Source organism: Heptranchias perlo, chromosome 42, assembly GCF_035084215.1.
Source record: "Heptranchias perlo isolate sHepPer1 chromosome 42, sHepPer1.hap1, whole genome shotgun sequence".
In the NCBI taxonomy this organism is placed as follows: Eukaryota; Metazoa; Chordata; class Chondrichthyes; order Hexanchiformes; family Hexanchidae; genus Heptranchias; species Heptranchias perlo.
Genome location: NC_090366.1, coordinates 11514662 through 11537671, shown reverse-complemented (window position 1 = coordinate 11537671; position 23010 = coordinate 11514662). Strand labels below are relative to the sequence as shown.

Here is a 23010-nt window from a genome sequence, read left to right as displayed (position 1 = left end):
GGAGGGGGAGGGGGGGCCCGGGGGGAGGGGGAGGGGGGGGCCCGGGGGAGGGGGAGGGGGCCCGGGGGGTGGGGGAGGCTCTGGGCCATTTGAGGGCAGTTACGAGTCACCCAAAAGAAGGAACGCTGCAGGAAATAGTCAATCTGGGGATATCTGGCCATCCGCTTTACTGTCCCTACAATGACCATTTTGAAAATAAGGACACCTGATGTAAGTCCCTTGGGTGTCCCTAATTCACACCCGTATTGTTCACCTACACTAGTGGTTGCCAGTCTCTTAGTTCAGTGCTTGGTTCCTCAAAAGAATGTCACCTGGTGTTACTGGAAATTAAACTTAATGCTTTTCTCTTTTAGTCTCTGAAAATCATACACTGATTAAAATATCTCTGTAATTATGAATGATTCAGCACAAGTTCTGTTTTATACCAGTGGAATGTTACGGTCAAGGAAAAATACATGAAGATATTCTGAAAAAAACTAGAAACTTCCAGCTGTGAAGGAGGGCCAGGGATTCCGTGTATTCTGTTTGTCTACAAAGTGTCTCGTGAAATTGAGGACCTCCGAAATGCTCTACAATGGATCACAAGTAATTACTCTCGTTCTGTATTAGTCTTTGTCTCTCCCTGTGTAGATTTTTCTCTCTTATCTCTCTCCCCTCCCTATCTGCCTGAGATTGTGTGTGATCCTGGGAATCGGTTAATTTTATAAAGAGGGAACAAACTTGCATTGATATAGCACCTTTCAGGGCGTCTCAAAGCACTTCACAGTCAATGAAGTATTTTTGAAGTGTAGTCACAGTTGTAAAGTAGGAAACGGAGCAGCCAACTTGCACTCAGCAAGATCCCACAAACGGCAATGAGATAATGACCTGATAATCTGTTTGTGACGTTGGTTGATGAATAAATATTGGCCAAGACACTGGGGAGAACTCCCCTGCTCTTTTTTTGAATAGCGGCCGTGGGATCTTCTATGCCCACCTGAGAGGGCAGATGGGGCCTCGGTTTAACATCTCATCGAAAAGACGGCACCTCTGACAGTGCAGATCTCCCTCAGTGCTGGCACTGGGAGTGTCAGTCTGGATTATGTGCTCAAGAGTCTGGAGTGCGACTTGAACCTCTGACAGACGAGAGTGTTACCCACTGAGCCACAGCTGACAGAGGTGGTTGCCCGTGACTGTAGTGTGGAGCAGGAGGCCAGGTTTGCGGAGACAGCATTACCCCTGAGCACCATCCTGCCACTCTCGGGGTTGTGGGGGTCGGATACTGCTGATGAAGGTTCCACTGAGCCAATTGGAGACAGATCTAGTGGATTTCCTGCAGTATCCCAGGAAGAAGCGCACCTCAAACTGCAGGCAGAGGATGAGGAGGGGCCGGCAGAGGAATTGCCTCCCCCGGATAAACTTGCATATTTGGTTTAAAAGGGGGCGGATTGCTGCCAGAAATTTTTCAAAAATGAATGTTATCCTCGTGCCCAATGTCAAATGTGGACAGTAACTGGGGTGAGTGGAGAGAGAAATTAAAGTCTCTTGCTGTTCCCCGATTTTCATTGCTCCATTGGCTGCGCCTTCATCTGCCTCAGCTCGAAGCTCTGGAGTTCCCTCCCTAACCCTGTCCCTGCCCCTCTCCTCCTTTAAGAGGCTTCTTAAAACCTCTTTGACCAAGCTTTTGGTCATTTGTCCTAATATCTGCTTATGTGGCTGTGTGTGAAATTTTGTCCGCTCGCTCCTGTGAAGCGCCTTGGGGTTTTTACCACATTAAAGGTGCTTTATAAATGCAAGTTGTTGTATCAGCAGCTTGAGAGAAATCCAGTTTAATGGGAGCGTCCGTTTAAACTTTGTGTGACCCATGGTATGTGACAAGTGACCCACAAGGACAGAAAGTATAGACTCCCACAATAGCACAGTGTGTGATCCTCTCTGTACTGTGTATATGTGAGTTTAATGTGCATCTGTCTGATATCTTGCAACAAAAATACCCGGAAATTGCAGACAAAGTATTGAAATTATTCCGTTGATTTGCACTTTAGAAAATGAGACAATACAAAAGGAAGACATTTGTGCCGTGTTTTTGCTTGAAAAGATTTCAGAGAAATCCAAAGTGGGAGAGGTGATGATAACTGTGCCGGATTTATTTCATGAAGATACAAAAGTTGTTCGAGTTCTGTGGAAAGAGAAAGATGCTTTGTGGAAAATGCTCGGGTCCAATCCTTTCAGCTGCCCCGAAGCTATTGAGACAGTCAGAGAGATAATCAGGCAAAGGAGCAGCCAAACAAGACAAGGTAATGACTGCCGTGGAACGTAAAATGTGCCTCTTCCAGGGGTACGGGTTACCGTTGGGGGTAAATATTTTCACACCAACAGCAAGGGCACGTTTAATGTCGATGGGGACATCACAGATCACATCCGCACCCCCCCCCACCGGCCGATCCTAAAAATAGCAATGACATTAATGACGGAGGAAATTTGAAATTTGCAGGGCTGTGGGGAAAGGGCCGAGTAGTGGGACTCTTTGGATAGCTCTTTCAAAGAGATTGCACAGGCACAGTGGGACAAATGGCCTCTTTCTGTTCTGTACGATTTTAGTGAAACCGGAATCTTTATTTATTTATTGATTTAATTCAGTTTGTAAACCATCAGACACTGAGAGGCGGATCTCAGCCAAACGGGGTTCCTAACCCCACCCTAAACCCTGCTCTCCTGGGGGGGGTGTATTGTGAAATTGGGCCCACCGCCAGGTGGCCTCCAGACCCTGCCCTGGCTGACATGACAGACAAGCCACTGGGCCAATCAAAGCTTTGAATTGCCCACCAATCACCACTGGATGAAGGCGGGGTTTGGTGTTTCCTCCTCCCCCCCCCCCCCCCCCCACCAAAACCAGTTACAGCACTGTCATTGGACAACGGGCTTCTGATTGAAGTGTAGTTTGTCCAATCGGAGGACAGGAGGCTAGACATTAGTTCATCGTTTCATCAAGTTTGCTTCCAATTTCCACCCTTCCCTCGCCTTCACATGGTCCATCTCTGACTCTTCCCTTCCTCAACTTCTCTATCTCCATTTCTGGGGATAGGCTGTCGACCAATATTCTTAGGGCAGGAAATTGGACATGAATTTAGATTTGAGATTAGGATCAGATCAGCCATGATCTTATTGAATGGCGGAGCAGGCTTGAGGGGCCGATTGGCCTACTCCTGCTCCTATTTCTTAAGTTCTTAACCAATATTTATTATAAGCCCACCGACTCCCACAGCTGCCTTGATTGCACTTCCTCCCATCCCGCTGCCCGTAAGGACTCTATTCCGTTCTCCCAGTTTCTCCGTTGCATTGGTTCTGACGATGCCACCTTCCACACCAGTGCTTCCGATATGTCTTCCTTTTTTCTGCATCCGAGGATTCCCCTCCACTGTAGTTGACGGGGCCCTCGACTGTGTCCATCTCATTTCCCGCACTTCTGCCCTCACCCCTTCTCCTCCTTCCCAGAACCATGATAGGGTCCCCCTCATCTTCACCTTTCACCTCACCAGCCTCCACATTCAACATATCATCCTCCGCCATTTCCTCCACCTCCACCTCCAGCGCGATCACACCACCAAACACATCTTACCCTCCCCTCCCTTTCAGCATTCCGAAGGGACCGCTCCCTCCACGTCACCCTGGTCCACTCTTCCATCACCCCCAACACCCGCTCTCCTTCCCTCGACCTTCCCACGCGAGTTCAGGAGATGCAACACCTGCCCTTTCACCTGCTCCCTCCCCACTGTCCGGGGCCCCAAACACTCCTTCAAGGTGAAACGGCAATTTACTTGCTTAAAAACTGTTTAATCTTCAACTACTTCCAGTTCTGACGACGGGTCATCGACCTGAAACATTAACTCTGTTTCTCTCTTCACAGATGCTGCCCCGACTTGCTGAGTATTTCCAGCATTTTCTGTTTGTTTCAGATTTCCAGCATCTGCAGTATTTTGCTTTTGTAAAGGGCAGGTCATGTTTGACAAATTAATTTTTTGAGGAAATCAGTGCACAGACAAAAGCAACGCAATGAATGTTGTATGTGGATTCTCCAAGATGTTTGATACGGTACCGTGTTAGAGACTTGTAAAAATTAAGGCACATAATATTAAAGAATGTAGCTGCATAGTTAGACAGAAGGCAGAGAGTCGGGTAAATGGGTGTTTACTGACCTGTACTGGTGCAGATTCACCAGAATGATACCGAGATTTAAAGTTAAATTACGAGGACAGGTTACATAATCTTGTCTTGTATTCCCTTGAGTTTAGAAGATTGAGAGATGATCCAATCGAGGTGTTTTAAATGACAAAAGGATTTGATAGGGTAGATAAAGAGAAACTATTTCCTCTGGTGGGAGAGTTTTAAGAAGTAACAAAGGGATACAAAGAAAGTAATGAGGTGCAAAAGGGAATATGAAAAATACCTGTAAAGGATGTCAAAACTAACAACCAAAGTTTTTATATTAATAAACTAAGCGAAATAGAGAGGTAAATGGGAATGTGGGCCCATTAAAGATAGATGCAGGAGAGACTATAATGAAAGAGAAGAAAGACTTGCATTTATACAGTGCCTTTCACGACCTCAGGACGTCCCAAAGCCAATGAAGTACTTTTGAAGTGTAGTCACTATCGTAAAGGTAGGAAACATGGCAGCCAATTTTTGCGCACAGCAAGCTCCCATAAACTGTAATCAAATAAATGATCACATCATCTATTTTAGTGACATTGGTTGAGGAATAAATATTGGCCAGTACACCGGGGAGAACTCCCCTGCTCTTCTTCCAATAGTAGCCGTGGGACCTTTCACATCCACCTGAGAGGGTAGACAGGGACTCGGTTTAACGTCTCATCTGAAAGACGGCACCTCCGACAGTGCAGCACTCCCTCAGCACTGCACTGAAATGTCAGTCTGGATTATAGGCTCCAGAGTCTGGAGTGGAGATTGAGCCCACAACCTGCTGACTCAGAGGCGAGAGTGCTACCCACTGAGACAATAATGGACAATAAGGAAATGGCAGTCTTGTTAAATGAATACTTTCTATCTGTTTTCATCATAGAGCAAGAGGACAAAATGAGTCCAGTCGAGGAAGGTATTGAATGTATTGGGTAAAGGTGAAAGCAGTTCAAAGACAGAAGTTTCACCCGGGCAACTGCCTCACCAATCCACATTGGCAAGCATAAAGTAAGAGAAAGAGGGGGAGAACTAATGGGTTCCACTAATCGTGCTGGTATCATCCGTTAAAATTTACATGACCTTAATACCCTTGGGCAAAAAAAATGTGTTGATTGTAACTCACATATTCCACACATCTATATAAGTGGGAGACTAGATAATAATCACAGAAATGATTCCAAGTATCTGAATATTCTGTTTACTTTCAGGTGATTCTGAAGGAAATGACTGCCCAGAAAATCCCCGTCAACAGGTTACATGAAAAATGGACGTTCCCATCTTTATATATTTCTCAAACTTCTGTGTTCTGTGACGGGTGGTCCCAGAGGGTGAATTTCCACGGGGATTCTCCTGTTCTGTGACGGGTGGTCCCAGAGGGTGAATTTCCGCGGGGATTCTCCTGTTCCGTGACGGGTGGTCCCAGAGGGTGAATTTCCGCGGGGATTCTCCTGTTCCGTGACGGGTGGTCCCAGAGGGTGAATTTCCGCGGGGATTCTCCTGTTCCGTGACGGGTGGTCCCAGAGGGTGAATTTCCGCGGGGATTCTCCTGTTCCGTGACGGGTGGTCCCAGAGGGTGAATTTCCGCGGGGATTCTCCTGTTCTGTGACGGGTGGTCCCAGAGGGTGAATTTCCGCGGGGATTCTCCTGTTCTGTGACGGGTGGTCCCAGAGGGTGAATTTCCGCAGGGATTCTCCTGTTCTGTGACGGGTGGTCCCAGAGGGTGAATTTCCGCGGGGATTCTCCTGTTTGCTCGCTGATGTTACGGTGGAATCAGCGGGGGTGACCGGATCACGATGCCTCCCTCCCTCGCTCACCAATCGCTTTGAGCTCGGCCAATTTTGTACATAATTTACTCACTTTACTTTGAAATTACCGATCGCCGTGCCATTTTTGAGTCTGACTCGAACTGTAACCTGACATCGCAGGATGTTGTCGAGGCCCGTGCTGTAAGTGCACATTAACTCTCCGGTCTGCCTCCGTTTCCTTAGACTATAATAAGTGCCCTCTGCCGAGAGGCTGTGGTGTTTAAAACAAAATACAAATTTTCAATTAAAAATAATTGTAGCGCAAAAGCAGTTGATCAAACCCAGGCTTTGCGAGATTGAAAACTTAATCATCCTTTTCGTTGAAAGGAATTCCCTTGATTCGATTAATTTAAATGATATAATTGATAACTTTGTAGAATGTGCCTTGGGTAGAGATGCAATGGCGCAGTGTGACAATACATGTATATATTTTTAACCGGGATTGGCTACTTGGGAAATAGATCGAATCTGGATCCAGTGTTTTGCCACTTCCAGGAAGATGCGGCAGCCAATCAATGCGGGCCGGGAGGCGGGACCTCCGCCCAGCGGTTGGATCGTGGAGCGCTGGTTGGTTTAGAAAACCCGGGCCCCTCGGAAAATGGCCGCCGCAGATGGAGGGGAAGGGGCGTCCTGGAGAATTGGCCGACAGAGGCTCCCCTCAGTCCCATTCCCTCCCCTCAGTCCCATTCCCTTCCCTCAGTGCCGTCTCCCCCGCTCCTTCCCCCTTCCCTCAGTGCCGTCTCCCCCGCTCCTTCCCTCAGTGCCGTCTCCCCCGCTCCTTCCCTCAGTGCCGTCTCCCCCGCTCCTTCCCCCTTCCCTCAGTGCCGTCTCCCCCGCTCCTTCCCCCTTCCCTCAGTGCCGTCTCCCCCGCTCCTTCCCCCTTCCCTCAGTGCCGTCTCCCCCGCTCCTTCCCCCTTCCCTCAGTGCCGTCTCCCCCGCTCCTTCCCCCTTCCCTCAGTGCCGTCTCCCCCGCTCCTTCCCCCTTCCCTCAGTGCCGTCTCCCCCGCTCCTTCCCCCTTCCCTCAGTGCCGTCTCCCCCGCTCCTTCCCCCTTCCCTCAGTGCCGTCTCCCCCGCTCCTTCCCCCTTCCCTCAGTGCCGCCTCACCCCTCTGTGCCCATTCCCCCCCCCCCCCGTGCCGCCTCACCCCTCTGTGCCCATTCCCCCCCCCCCCGTGCCGCCTCACCCCTCCGTGCCCATTCCCCCCGGCAACAAATTTATTGAGTGTGTTTGAGTTTTCTGGATCAATAGAATCATAGAAGTTTACAACATGGAAACAGGCCCTTCGGCCCAACATGTCCATGTCGCCCAGTTTATACCACTAAGCTAGTCCCAGTTGCCTGCACTTGGCCCATATCCCTCTATACCCATCTTACCCGTGTAACTGTCCAAATGCTTTTTAAAAGACAAAATTGTACCCGCCTCTACTACTGCCTCTGGCAGCTCGTTCCAGACACTCACCACCCTTTGAGTGAAAAAATTGCCCCTCTGGACCCTTTTGTATCTCTCCCCTCTCACCTTAAATCTATGCCCCCTCGTTATAGACTCCCCTACCTTTGGGAAAAGATTTTGACTATCTACCTTATCTATGCCCCTCATTATTTTATATACTTCTATAAGATCACCCCGAAACCTCCTACTCTCCAGGGAAAAAAGTCTCAGCCGATCCAACCTCTCCCTATAAGTCAAACCATCAAGTCCCGGCAGCATCCTAGTAAATCTTTTCTGCACTCTTTCCAATTTAATAATATCCTTTCTATAATAGGGTGACCAGAACTGTACACAGTATTCCAAGTGTGGCCTTACTAATGTCTTGTACAACTTCAACAAGACATCCCAACTCCTGTATTCAGTGTTCTGACCAATGAAACCAAGCATGCTGAATGCCTTCTTCACCACCCTATCCACCTGTGACTCCACTTTCAAGGAGCTATGAACCTGTACTCCTAGATCTCTTTGTTCTATAATTCTCCCCAACGCCCTACCATTAACGGAGTAGGTCCTGGCTCGATTTGATCTACCAAAATGCATCACCTCACATTTATCTAAATTAAACTCCATCTGCCATTCATCGGCCCACTGGCCCAATTTATCAAGATCCCGTTGCAATCCTAGATAACCTTCTTCACTGTCCACAATGCCACCAATCTTGGTGTCATCTGCAAACTTACTAACCATGCCTCCTAAATTCTCATCCAAATCATTAATATAAATAACAAATAACAGCGGACCCAGCACCGATCCCTGAGGCACACCGCTGGTCACAGGCCTCCAGTTTGAAAAACAACGCTATACAACCACCCTCTGTCTTCTGCCGTCAATCCAATTTTGTATCCAATTGGCTACCTCACCTTGGATCCCGTGAGATCTAACCTTATGTAACAACCTACCATGCGGTACCTTGTCAAAGGCTTTGCTAAAGTCCATGTGGACCACGTCTACTGCACAGCCCTCATCTATCTTCTTGGTTACCCCTTCAAAAAACTCTATCAAATTTGTGAGACATGATTTTCCTCTCACAAAACCATGCTGACTGTTCCTCATCAGTCCCTGCCTCTCCAAATGCCCGTAGATCCTGTCTCTCAGAATACCCTCTAACAACTTACCCACTACAGATGTCAGGCTCACCAGTCTGTAGTTCCCAGGCTTTTCCCTGCCGCCCTTCTTAAACAAGGGCACAACATTTGCTACCCTCCAATCTTCAGGCACCTCACCTGTAGCTGTCGATGATTCAAATATCTCTGCTAGGGGACCCGCAATTTCCTCCCTAACCTCCCATAACGTCCTGGGATACATTTAATCAGGTCCCGGAGATTTATCAACCTTGATGCGAGTTAAGACTTCCAGCACCTCCCTCTCTGTAACATGTACACTCCTCAAGACATCACTATTTATTTCCCCAAGTTCCCTAACGTCCATGCCTTTCTCAACCGTAAATACCGATGTGAAATAGTCATTTAGGATCTCACCCATCTCTAGTGGTTCCGCACATAGATGACCTTGTTGATCCTTAAGTGGCCCTACCCTCTCCCTAGTTACTCTTTTGCCCTTTATGTATTTGTAGAAGCTCTTTGGATTCACCTTTGCCTTATCTGCCAAAGCAATCTCATATCCCCTTTTTGCCCTCCTGATTTCTCTCTCAACTCTACTCCGGCAATCTCTATACTCTTCAAGGGATCCACTTGATCCCAGCTGCCTATGCATGTCATATGCCGCCGCCTCCTTTCTGACTCGGGCCTCAATCTCCTGAGTCATCCAAGGTTCCCTACTTCTACCAGCCTTGCCCTTCACTTTATAAGGAATGTGCTTACCCTGAACCCTGGTTAACACACTTTTGAAGGCCTCCCACTTACCAGACGTCCCTTTGCCTGCCAACAGACTCTCCCAATCAACTTCTGAAAGTTCCTGTCTAATACCATCAAAATTGGCCTTTCCCCAATTTAGAATTTTAACTTTTGGGCCAGACCTATCATTCTCCATAGCTATCCTAAAACTAATGGAATTATGATCACTGGTCCCAAAGTGATCCCTCACTAACACTTCTGTCACCTGCCCTTCCTTATTTCCCAAGAGGAGGTCAAGTTTTGCCCCCTCTCTAGTCGGGCCATCCACATACTGAATGAGAAATTCCTCCTGAATACACTCAACAAATTTCTCTCCATCCAAGCCCCTAATGCTATGGCTGTCCCAGTCAATGTTGGGAAAATTAAAGTCCCCGACTATTACCACCCTATTTTTCTTGCAGCTGTCTGTAATCTCCTTACATATTTGCTCCTCAATTTCCCGTTGACTATTTGGGGGTCTGTAGTACAATCCTATCAACGTGATCTCTCCCTTCTTATTTTTCAGTTCTACCCATATAGACTCAGTGGGCGAACCCTCGGATATATCCCCTCTCACTACTGCCGTGATGCTCTCCCGAATCAAGAACGCAACTCCTCCTCCTCTCTTACCTCCTGCTCTATCTTTCCTATAGCATCTGTATCCTGGAACATTGAGCTGCCAGTCCTGCCCCTCCCTTAGCCATGTTTCAGTAATAGCTATAACATCCCAGTCCCATGTGCCCATCCATGCCCTGAGTTCATCTGCCTTGCCCATCAGACTTCTTGCATTGAAATAAATGCAGTTTAATCTAGACTTCCCTTGGTCTTTGCCCTGCTTTCTTAGACCATCTGTCTGGTCATGTTTTGTACACTCTCCCTTACTGCCTTTTGTTTCTGTCACCACTTTACTTCCCACTGACTTCCTGCATTGGTTCCCATCCCCCTGCCACTTTAGTTTAAACCCTCCCCAACAGCACTAGCAAACACTCCCCCGAGGACATTGGTTCCAGTCCTGCCCAGATGCAGACCGTCCAATTTGTACTGGTCCCACCTCCCCCAGAACCGGTTCCAATGGCCCAGGAATTTGAATCCCTCCCTCTTGCACCATCTCTCAAGCCACGTATTCATCCTAGCTATCCTGTCATTCCTACTCTGACTAGCCTGTGGCACTGGTAGCAATCCTGAGATTACTACCTTTGAGGTCCTACTTTTTAGTTTAGCTCCTAACTCCCTAAATTCAGCTTGTAGGACCTCATCCTGTTTTTTACCTATGTCGTTGGTACCTATATGCACCACGACAACTGGCTGTTCACCCTCCCCCTCCAGAATGTTCTGCAGCCGCTCCGAGACATCCCTGACCCTTGCACCAGGGAAGCAACATACCATCCTGGAGTCTCGGTTGCGTCCGCAGAAACGCCTGTCTATTCCCCTTACAATCGAGTCCCCTATCACTATAGCTCTGCCACTCTTTTTCCTGCCCTCCTGTGCAGCAGAGCCAGCCACGGTGCCATGAACCTGGCCGCTGCCACCTTCCCCTGGTGAGCCATCACCCCCAACAGTATCCAAAACGGTATACCTGTTTGAGAGGGGGATGGCCACAGGGGACCCCTGCACTACCTGCCTGCACCTCTTACTCTGCCTGGTGGTCACCCATTCACTTCCTGCCTGTACTCCCTTTACCTGCGGTGTGACCAACTCGCTAAACGTGCTATCCACGAGTTTCTCTGCATCGCGGATGCTCCACAGTGAGTCCACCCGCAGCTCCAGCTCCGAGATACGATCGGTCAGTAGCTGCAGGTGGACACACTTCCTGCACACATGGTCGGCAGGGACACTGGTAGTGTCCATGACTTCCCACATCTTGCAGGAGGGGCATATCACGGGTGCGAGGTCTGCTGCCATGACTTGCCTTAGCTTAGTTACCCCTTTTAAATTACGTTGAAATTAGAAAATGTTAACTATACTAGGGACCTAGGTTCACTAAAAAATAAAACACTACCTGCTATAAAACCTGCAGACCTTCCTGTTATTTACTTTACTTTACTTACAGTAAAATGGTAGAAATACTCACCTGAACCTACTCACCAATCAGCTGCCTCCCCTGTGCCGCGTCACCTTCTGACTGGTGACGTCACCCCAAACTCTGCCGCTAGTCTCAGAGCAAGCCTCGGGTCGCTGCTCTTTATATCCCCGCTCTCCGCTCTCTCGCCTCTGGGTCCACCCAGGTCTCGGGCCTCGGGTCGCTGCTCTTTATATCCCCGCTCTCTCGCCTCTGGGTCCACTCAGGTCTCGGGCCTCGGGTCGCTGCTCTTTATATCCCCGCTCTCTCGCCTCTGGGTCCACCCAGGTCTCGGGCCTCGGGTCGCTGCTCTTTATATCCCCGCTCTCTCGCCTCTGGGTCCACCCAGGTCTTGGGCCTCGGGTCGCTGCTCTTTATATCCCCGCTCTCTCGCCTCTGGGTCCACCCAGGTCTCGGGCCTCGGGTCGCTGCTCTTTATATCCCCGCTCTCTCGCCTCTGGGTCCACCCAGGTCTTGGGCCTCGGGTCGCTGCTCTTTATATCCCCGCTCTCTCGCCTCTGGGTCCACCCAGGTCTCGGGCCTCGGGTCGCTGCTCTTTATATCCCCGCTCTCTTGCCTCTGGTTCCGCCCAGGTCCGCCGCCGCTCAGGTCTCGGGCCTCGGGTCGCTGCTCTTTATATTCCCGCTCTCCGCTCTCTCGCCTCTGGTTCCGCCCAGGTCCGCCGCCGCTATATTCCTGAATCAACAAGAGAACAGACCATCTTCGATTTAGTGATGAGTAATGAGCCTGAATTAGTCCACAATCTAGTGGTAAGGGAACACCAACTAACAGTGACCATAATATGATAGAGTTTGATATTAGGTTTGAGAGGGAAAAGGGTGAGTCATGAACTAAGATTTTAAATTTGGAGGGATGATGCAGGAATTGACCACTCTCGACTGGGTAGAACTACTAACTCATAAAACTATGGATGAATATGTGAGTTGTTCAAATAACTATTTGGTAGAATGCAAGACCTGTTCATTCCCCTCGGGCAAGTGGTCTACCTGTGTAATTAATAATCTTCAACAAGAGAAGTGAGAGATAGTCTAAAACTAAAGGAAGGGGCTTATACAAAGGGAAAGAACAGTATAGATTCCACGGAGTGGGAGAGATATAAAGAACAGCAAAGGGATATAAAGAAAGTAGTAAGAGCTGCAAAAAGGGAATATGAGAAAATGCTTGTGAGGGATGACGAGGACGACACGGAAGGTTTTTACAAGTATATTAACAGAAGAGGGAGGTTAAGGGTAACGTGGGTCGCTTAAAGACAGACGTGGGTGATATTGGCAATCAGGAAATGGCAGACTTGTGAAATACTTACTTTGAATTGGTCTTCACAGTAGAGGATGAGGATAAAATACCGGAGAGACAAGGAAAGCTCTAACTGAAGGGAAGGAACTTATAAGATTTAATAAGTTTAATGAAATGTTATGGAGAAAATAATGAGACTAAAGATAGAGAAATCTCCAGGACCCAATGGTTTCCATCCCAGGGTATTAAAAGAAGTAGGTGAGGAAATTGTCGATGCTCTAGTCATGATCTTCGATTCAGGAATTGTCCCCTTGGATTGGGAAATTGCCACGGTCACTCCACTATTTAAGAAGGGGTGGGAGAGATAAATTTGGAAATTACAGGCCTATTGGTCTAAGGTCAGTTGTGGGGAAGTTAGTAGAATCTATCATAAGGGGCAGTGACTGAGCTCTTGAACAAATATGAACTGATCAGAGAGAGCCAGTGTGGATTTGTAAAGGGTAAGTCATGTCTAACAAACCTAGTTGATTTTTTTTTTGAGCAGGTAGCTAACGTGGTAGATAAGGGAGTGTCTGTGGATGTTATTTATATGGACTTTCAGAAGGCATTCGACATGGTTCCACACGAGAAGTAACAAAAATGAGAGCGCATGGAATTGGAGGCAACCTATTGACGTGGGTAGGGAATTGGTTAGGAGACAGAGAATAGGGATAATGGGCATGTACTCAAATAGGCAAGATATGACTAGTGGTGTCCCCCAAAGAACCGAGCGGAGAGAGGCAGAACTGTACTGGGCCTCAGCTTCTCACTATTATTTAAATGACTTGGATGAAGGAATAGAGAGCCTTATATCCAAGTTTTCTGACAATGCCAAGTTGGAAGGCACAGTAAATAGGAGTAGAAAGTTGCAATGGGACATTGATAAAGTGACTGGGCAAAACTTTGGCAGATGGACTTCAATGTGGAGAAGTGTGAGGTCATCCACTTTGGACCTAAGGTAGATCAGAGTATTTTCTAAAAGGCTAATGGAATGTTGGCCTTTATCGCATGGGGCTGGAATACAAAGGGGTGGGAGTTATGTTACATTTATATAAAGCTCTGGTTAGACCTCATCTGGAGGTCCTGCGTTCAGTTCTGGGCACCGCACGTCAGGAAGGATATATTGGCCTTGGAGGGGGTGCAGTGCAGATTCACCAGAATGATACCAGGGTTAAATTATGAGGACAGGTTGCGTAGACTAGCCTTGAATATAAACGATTAAGGGGTGATCTAATTGAGGTGATTTATGATTAAAAGATTTGATAGGGTAGATAAAGAGCCTAGATGAAGAGAAACTATTTCCTCTGGTGGGGGGAGTCCAGAACAAGGGGGCATAACCTTAAAATTAGAGCCAGGCCGTTCAGGGGTGATGTCAGGAAGCATTTCTTCACACAAAGGGGAGTGGAAATCTGGAACTCTCTCCCCCAAAAAGCTGTTGAGGCTGGGGGTCAATTGAAAGTTTCAAAACTGGGATTGCTCGATAGGCCTTTTGAAAATCCAAATGCATTACATCTACTGCATTACCCTTGTCTACTCTGTTATTTCTTCAAAGAATTCAATAAGGTTGGTCAAGCATAACATTGAAGTACTTTAGAAGTGTAATGACTGTTGTAATGTGATAAATGTGGCAGCCAATTTGCACACAGGCTCAGTCTCATCCACTCTGTTCCTTCTCCAGTCATAATCCAATCTTCACTAGTGATTATACCCTACCTTCATTCATCTCACAATGGGATGGGATGAGTTCAGTCACAACTGGAGTATTGTGTCCAATTCTGGGCACCGCACTTTAGGAAGGATGTGAAGGCCTTGGAGAGAGTGCAGAAAAGATTTACTGGAATGGTTCCAGGGATGAAGGACTTCAGTTACATGGGTAGACTGGAGAAGCTGGGGTTCTCCTCAGAGCAGAGAAGATTGCGAGGAGATTTGATCGAGGTAATCAAAATCATGGGTCTGGACAGAGTAGATAGAGAGAAACTGTTCCCATTGGCAGAAGGGTCAAGAACCAGAGGGCATAGATTTAAGGCGATTGGCAAAAGAACCAAAGGCGACTTGAGGAAAAGCTTTTTTACGCAGCGATTGGTTATGTTCTGGAATGCACTGCCTCTGGGGGTAGTGGAGGCAGATTGAGTCGTGGCTTTCAAAAGGGAATTGGATAAGTACTTGAAGGGAAAAAATTTGCAGGGCTACAGGGAAAGGGTGGGGGAATGGAACTAAGCGGATTGCTCTTACAAAGAGCTGGCGTGGGTTGATGGGCCGAATGGCCTCCTTCTGTGCTGTGAAGATTCTATGACTTCCTGGGAGGAAAGGAGGACTCTGGAATTGCAGGAAACTCCTGTGGGGTCTGACACTGTTTGACATACAGTGTCAGATATAATACAGATGATAACAGTGGCTTGGGAGGGAAATCACAAACAACACACAGCAAGTGTTTACCCAGGGGTTGAAGAGAGTGCTGATAAAAGGCAGGGGATCGAATTCCCTATAAAATCTAATTCGAGGGATTGATAACCTTTTCTGTAACTGTGATCAGGAGCCCGGAACGTTCTGTTGCTTCCCGAGCACCAGGGTAAGGATAATGCAGGAGGAAACACAACGATAAAAGGTATAAGAGCCCAAAAGAGATTAAGGAGGTTGGAGGAGAGCATGAAAAGACTGGTGGTCAACATAACATGAAATGGCTTGTGTGAGCACATTAATCAAAAGTTAGTCAAAGAACGGGTAGGGCCAATTCATGTGTTTGAGAGTGATGGAATGGTTTACGGTGGGACTGTGGGCTACCTGAGGAGGATGTGAAGAGCCATGACAGGAGGTAAGTATTCAAAAAGATGATAATTAATGGGATTACAAGTAGTGAAGTGATCAGACCCGGATAGTACACAACCCAGAGTACAAGAGACATAGTGGAGGTCCTAACCATTCAGTTTTACAAAAATCTTTGGCAATGGATTTGTACCAAAGGGCTGGATAAATATTGTTCACTATTCAAGAAGTGGTAAAAGGATAACCTGGGAAATTACTGGCCTTGGTTGTGGGTAAACGACTGGAATCAATAATATGGATTGAAATGGGTGAAAATGCCTGGGGCTGATCAGGGAGAGTGAGGGTGGAATTTGGAAAGGGCAGGTCATGTTTGACTAATTAATTGTCTTTTTGAGGAGGTCAGAGTGCAGTCAAAAGGAATGAGATGAATGTTGTTCATGGATTTTGTAAAGGGCCCCCCCCCCCCCCCCGGTCTCCCAACTTGGCTCATTCCAGGCCCCGCCCCCACTGACATGACAGACAAGCCACCGGGCCAATCAAAGCTTTGAATTTCCCCACCAATCACCACCAACCGAAGGCGGGGTTTTGTTCCCTCCGCCGTTTGCAGCACATCATTGGACAGCGGGTTTCTGATTGACGCGTGGCTTGTCCAACGTTGATGAGCGAGCGCGGGGGACGCTCCACCGGAAAGGTCGGGCTCCGGGGGCGGGGAGCTCAGAGAAGGAGGAGAAGCGTTGGAGTCAAGGTAGGAGAGGGCGGTGAGGGTCGGGGCTTCGGGCCTGAGTCACTGGAGGGCAGTGACGACTCACTCAGACTGGAGTCACCCAAAGGCCAAATATATCTGGGACTATCGGTCTGAACTGCAAAAGATGGTGTCAGCCCCTCGAACCATCGTAAACAATTTTACAAGTTATAGTCCAGCAATTTTATTTGAAATTCACAAGCTTTCGGAGGCTTCCTCCTTCCTCAGGTGAATGTGGAAATGAAACCCTCGAACCCTTCGCATTTATAAATCACAGAACAATGCCTGGTGATTACAGACAGTGTTTTCAACTGCCCGTTGCCAAGGCAATCAGTGTGCAGACAGACAGGTGTTACCTACAGATCCCCCGAATATACAAACCGCCAAAAAAAAGAGAGGCAGAAACATCGAAAAGACAGCAAATGACCCGTTGTATTAAAAACAGATAACATTTGTTCGCTGGTGGGGTAACGTGTAGCGTGACATGAACCCAAGATCCCGGTTGAGGCCGTCCTCATAGGTGCGGAACTTGGCTATCAATTTCTGCTCGACGATTTTGCGTTGTCGTGTGTTCTGTGATTTATAAATGCGAAGGGTTCGAGGATTTCATTTCCACATTCACCTGAGGAAGGAGGAAGCCTCCGAAAGCTTGTGAATTTCAAATAAAATTGCTGGACTATAACTTGGTGTTGTAAAATTGTTTACAATTGTCAACCCCAGTCCATCACCGGCATCTCCACATCACCCCTAACCATCGAACCCCCTCTCACTACTGCCATTCTAGCTGTGCTGCTGATCGGACCGCCCGCCCGACCGACCCATCACCTGTTTGTTTCATTGATACTTATTTGATGTCCAGAGCCCTCATTTTCCCCACAGGGACCTGGAGCTGCAAACCCGGTTTGAGAGCCTAAGTTGCTCCTGGGCCCTCCTGTTCTAATCTTCACTTCCTGCCTTTCCCCATCCCTTGGACAGTGGCTCGTAGCGGAACTCCCAGTCAACTCACCGATCTTCAGTAATGCGGATCAGTAATCTATCTATAATGCAGATGATAACAGTGACTTGGGAGGGAAATCATGAACAACACCACAGAGCGAGTGTTTACCCAGGGGTTCAAGAGAGAGCGCTGATAAAAGGCAAGGGATAGAATTCCCGATAAACTCCAATTCGAGGGATCTGTAATTGTGACCAGGAGCCCGGAATGTTCTGTTGCCTCCCGAGTACCAGGGTAAGGATACTGCAGGAGGAAACACAACAATAAAAGGTATAAGGAAGAGCTAAAAAGAGATTAAGGAGGTTAGAGGGGAGCATGAAAGAAGACTGGTGGTCAACACAAAATGATAAAACAAAACACATTGACTAATCTTTGAATAATGTGCTTAAAGAAGGGTGAGGGCCAATTGGATATGAAGGGGGACCATCATGTGTTTGAAAGTGTGGGAATGGTTTACGGTGGGACTGTGGGGTACCTGAGGAGGATGTGAAGAGGGACATCACAGACCCCTCGACCATTCCTCCCCCCCACCCAGATCCTAAAAAATAGCAATGACATTAATGATTGGGGGGGGTGGAATTTGCAGGGCTGTGGGGAAAGGGCCGAGGAGTGGGAATTTGGAGAGCTCTTTCACAGGCACAATGGGCCAAATGTCCTCCTCTGCTGTATCATGTTTTTACAGTGAAAGTGGAATTTATTTATTTGACCGTGTGTGAACCATCAGACTCTGAGAGGCGGATCTCGGACAAACTGGGTTCCTGACCCCACCCTAAACCCTGCTCTCCTGGGGGGCGTGAATTGTGAAACTGGACCCAGTGCCAGGCGGGCTCCAGGCCCCGCCCTCGCTCACATGACAGACAAGCCACCGGGCCAATCAAAGCTTTGAATTTCCCACCAATCACCATCGTTTGAAGGCGGGGTTTGGTGTTTCGTTTGCGGCGCATTCATTGGACAAACGGGCTTCTGATTGACGTGTGGTTTGTCCAATAGGAGGAGAGGAGGCTGATGTTTGTGCAGACACGCAGTCAGTGATGAGCGACGCCGGGAAACGTCCACCGCAAAACTCGGGCTCTGGGACGGGGAACTCAGAGAGCAAGAGCAAGAACAAGGTGAAGCTTCGGTGTCAAGGTAGGAGAGAGTGAGGATGCTCTGGGGCTTGGGGTCCCACCCTGGCGCCGGGGCTCTGGGCCGGGCTTTTCGAGCGGCTTGATGCAACAGAGTTGCTCGCTGGGCCATTTGAGGGCAGTTACGAGTCACCCAAAGGAAGGAACGCTGCAGGAAATAGTCAATCCGGGGATATCTGGCCATCCGCTTTACTGTCCCTACAATGACCATTTTGAAAATAAGGACACCTGATGTAAGTCCCTTGGGTGTCCCTAATTCACACCCGTATTGTTCACCTGCACTAGTGGTTGCCAGTCTCTTCGTTCAGTGCTTGGTTCCTCAAAAGAATGTCACCTGGTGTTACTGGAAATTAAACTTAATGCTTTTCTCTTTTACTCTCTGAAAATCATACACTGATTAAAATATCTCTGGTGTAATTATGAATGATTCAGCTCAAGTTCTGTTTTATACCAGTGGAATGTTACGGTCAAGGAAAAATACATGAAGATATTCTGAAAAAACTAGAAACTTCCAGCTGTGAAGGAGGGCCAGGGATTCCGTGTATTCTGTTTGTCTACAAAGTGTCTCATGAAATTGAGGATCTCCGAAATGCTCTACAATGGATCACAAGTAATTACTCTCGTTCTGTATTCTTTTTTTCTCTTCCTCTCTCTCCCTCCCTATCTGTGACTGAGATTGTGTGTGATCCTGGGAATGGGTTAATTTATAAAGAAAGAATGAACTTTCATAGATCAAGCGCCTTTCAGGACGTCTCAACGCGCTTCGCAGCCAATGAAGTATTTTTGAAGTGTCGACACTCATGAAGTAGGAAACGTGGCAGCCAACTTGTGCACAGCAAGATCCCACAAACAGCAATGAGATAATGACCTGATAATCTGTTTGTGATGTTGGTTGAGGAATAAACATTGGCCAAGACACAGGGGAGAACTCCCCTGCTCGTCACTTTGAATAGCGGCCGTGGGATCTTTTATGCCCTCCTGAGAGGACGGATGGGGCCTCGGTTTGACATCTCATCCGAAAGACAGCACCTCCGACAGTGCAGATCTCCCTCAGTGCTGGCACTGGGAGTGTCAGCTTGGATTATGTGCTCAAGAGTCTGGAATGCGACTTGAACCTCTGACTCAGACTGAGCCACAGCTGACAGCTGCGTGCCCGTGCCTGTAGTGGGGAGCTGGAGGCCAGGTTTGCGGAGACAGCAATACCTCTGAGTACCACCCTGCCGCTCTCGGGGTGGGGGCTCGGATACCACTGATGTAGGTTCCACTGAGCCAATTGGAGACAGATCTAGTGGATTTCCTGCAGTATCCCAGGAAGAAGCGCACCTCAAACTGCAGGCAGAGGATGAGGAGGGGCCGGCAGAGGAATTGCCTCCCCCGGATAAACTTTCATATCTGGTTTAAAAGGGGGCGGATTGCTGCCAGAAATTGTTCAAAAATGAATGTTATCCTCGTGCCTAACGTCAAATGCGGACAGTAACTGGGGTGGGGTGGAAGTGAGAAATGAGTCTCTCGTTGCTCCCCAATTTTAATCGCTCCACCGTTGGCGGCCGTGCCTTCATCTGCCTAGGCCCTAAGCTCTGGAATTCCCTCCCTAAACCTCTCCTTGCCCCTCTCCTCCTTTAAGAGGCTTCTTAAAACCTCTTTGACCAAGCTTTTGGTCACCTGTCCTAATATCTGCTTATGTGGCTCTGTGTGAAATTTTGTCTGTTCGCTCCTGTGAAGTGCCTTGGGGTGTTTTTACCACATTAAAGGCGCGATATAAATGCAAGTTGTTGTACCAGCAGCTTGAGAGAAATCCAGATTAATGGGAGCGTCCATTTAAACTTTGTGACCCACGGTATGTGACAAGTGATCGACAAGGACAGAAAGTTTGGACTCTCTCGCACTAGCACAGTGTGTGATCCTCACTGTACCGTGTATATGTGAGTTTAATGTGCATCCGTCTGATATCTTGCAATAAAAATACCTGGAAATTGCAGACAAAGTATTGAAATTATTCCGTTGATTTGCACTTTAGAAAATGAGACAACACAAAAGGAAGACATTTGTGCCGTGTTTCTGCTTGAAAAGATTTCAGAGAGATCCGAAGTGGGAGAGGTGATGATAACTCTGCCGGATTTATATCATGTGGAAACGAAAGCTGTTCGAGTTCTGTGGAAAGAGATGGATGCTTTGTGGAAAATGCTCGGGTCCAATCCTTTCAGCTGCCCCGAAGCTATTCAGACAGTCAGAGAGATAATCAGGCAAAGGAGCAGCCAAACAAGACAAGGTAATGACTGCCGTGGAACGTAAAATGTGCCTCTTCCAGGGGTACGGGTTACCATTGGGGGTAAATATTTTCACACCAATAGCAGGGGCACGTTTATTGCAGCAGCTGGAGGTTAAAGTCGGTGCGGACATCACAGACTCTCCACCCCACCGCCCCCGAACGTTCCCCTCGGTGTTTCCCCCCGCCAACCACAGCCGTTGCCCCTTGCAAGACATTAATGACGGGGGTGAAATTTGCAGGGCTGTGGGGAAAGGCCCAAGTAGTGGGACTATTTGGAGAGCTCTTTCAAAGAGATTCCACAAGCACAAAAGGCCAAATGGCCTCCTTCTGTGCCGTATCATTACATTGAAACTGGAATCTCCGCGTATTTATTTATTTCAGTTTGTAAACCATCAGACACTGAGGTGGATCTCAGCCAAACTGGGTTCCTGACCCCACCCTAAACCCTGCACCCCTTGGTGGGGTGGGGGGGGGTGGTGTGAATTGTGAAATTGGGCCCACCGCCAGGTGGCCTCCAGACCCTGCCCTGGCTGACATGACAGACAAGCCACTTGGCCAATCAAAGCTTTGAATTGCCCACCAATCACCACTGGATGAAGGCGGGGTTTGGTGTTTCTTCCTCTCACCCCCTCCCCCTAAAACCGGTTGCAGCACTGTCATTGGACAACGGGCTTCTGATCGATGTGTAGTTTGTCCAATCGGAGGACAGGAGGCTAGATATTAGTTCATCGTTTCATCAAATTTGCTTCCAATTTCCACCCTTCCCTCGCCTTCACATGGTCCATCTCTGACTCTTCCCTTCCTCGATTTCTCTATCTCCATTTCTGGGGATAGGCTGTCAACCAATATTTATTATAAGCCCACCGACCCCCACAGCTGCCTTGATTGCACTTCCTCCCATCCCGCTGCCCGTAAGGACTCTATTCCCTTCTCCCAGTTTCTCCGTTGCATTGGTTCTGACGATGCCACCTTCCACACCAGTGCTTCCGATATGTCTTCCTTTTTTCTGCAACCGAGGATTCCCCTCCACTGTAGTTGACGGGGCCCTCGACCGTGTCCATCTCATTTCCCGCACTTCTGCCCTCACCCCTTCTCCTCCTTCCCAGAACCATGATAGGGTCCCCCTCATCTTCACCTTTCACCTCACCAGCCTCCACATTCAACGTATCATCCTCCGCCATTTCCTCCACCTCCAGCGCGATCACACCACCAAACACATCTTACCCTCCCCTCCCTTTCAGCATTCCGAAGGGACCGCTCCCTCCACGTCACCCTGGTCCACTCTTCCATCACCCCCAACACCCGCTCTCCTTCCCTCGACCTTCCCACGCGAGTTCAGGAGATGCAACACCTGCCCTTTCACCTGCTCCCTCCCCACTGTCCGGGGCCCCAAACACTCCTTCAAGGTGAAACGGCAATTTACTTGCTTAAAAACTGTTTAATCTTCAACTACTTCCAGTTCTGACGAAGGGTCATCGACCTGAAACATTAACTCTGTTTCTCTCTTCACAGATGCTGCCCCGACTTGCTGAGTATTTCCAGCATTTTCTGTTTGTTTCAGATTTCCAGCATCTGCAGTATTTTGCTTTTGTAAAGGGCAGGTCATGTTTGACAAATTAATTTTTTGAGGAAATCAGTGCACAGACAAAAGCAACGCAATGAATGTTGTATGTGGATTCTCCAAGATGTTTGATACGGTACCGTGTTAGAGACTTGTAAAAATTAAGGCACATAATATTAAAGAATGTAGCTGCATAGTTAGACAGAAGGCAGAGAGTCGGGTAAATGGGTGTTTACTGACCTTCTGTACTGGTGCAGATTCACCAGAATGATACCGAGATTTAAAGTTAAATTACGAGGACAGGTTACATAATCTTGTCTTGTATTCCCTTGAGTTTAGAAGATTGAGAGATGATCTAATCGAGGTGTTTTAAATAACAAAAGGATTTGATAGGGTAGATAAAGAGAAACTATTTCCTCTGGCGGGAGAGTTTTAAAAAGTAACAAAGGGATACAAAGAAAGTAATGAGGTGAAAAAGGGAATATGAAAAATACCTGTAAGGGATGTCAAAACTAACAACCAAAGTTTATATTAATAAACTAAGCGAAATAGAGAGGTAAATGGGAATGTGGGCCCATTAAAGATAGATGCAGGAGAGACTATAATGAAAGAGAAGAAAGACTTGCATTTATACAGTGCCTTTCACGACCTCAGGACGTCCCAAAGCCAATGAAGTACTTTTGAAGTGTAGTCACTATCGTAAAGATAGGAAACATGGCAGCCAATTTTTGCGCACAGCAAGCTCCCATAAACTGTAATCAAATAAATGATCAGATCATCTATTTTAGTGACATTGGTTGAGGAATAAATATTGGCCAGTACACCGGGGAGAACTCCCCTGCTCTTCTTCCAATAGTAGCCGTGGGACCTTTCACATCCACCTGAGGGCAGACAGGGACTCGG

General features: G+C 47.8%; 2 protein-coding genes across 2 annotated transcripts in view; one reads left to right on the top strand and one right to left on the bottom strand.

Moving 5' to 3' along the window:
• Positions 1 to 23010, bottom strand: part of LOC137306194 (interferon-induced protein 44-like) — a 105083-nt gene that overhangs the window by 13754 nt on the left and 68319 nt on the right. The window lies entirely within an intron of this gene.
• The window catches only part of LOC137306101 (uncharacterized), a 31058-nt gene that overhangs the window by 6206 nt on the left and 1842 nt on the right, over positions 1 to 23010 (top strand). The window contains exons 6-10 of the mRNA XM_067975163.1: positions 481 to 585; positions 2025 to 2276; positions 18144 to 18281; positions 18732 to 18887; positions 20295 to 20546. Coding sequence (XP_067831264.1) covers positions 481 to 585; positions 2025 to 2276; positions 18144 to 18281; positions 18732 to 18887; positions 20295 to 20546 — 903 coding nt within the window. The remainder of the gene's footprint in view (positions 1 to 480; positions 586 to 2024; positions 2277 to 18143; positions 18282 to 18731; positions 18888 to 20294; positions 20547 to 23010) is intronic.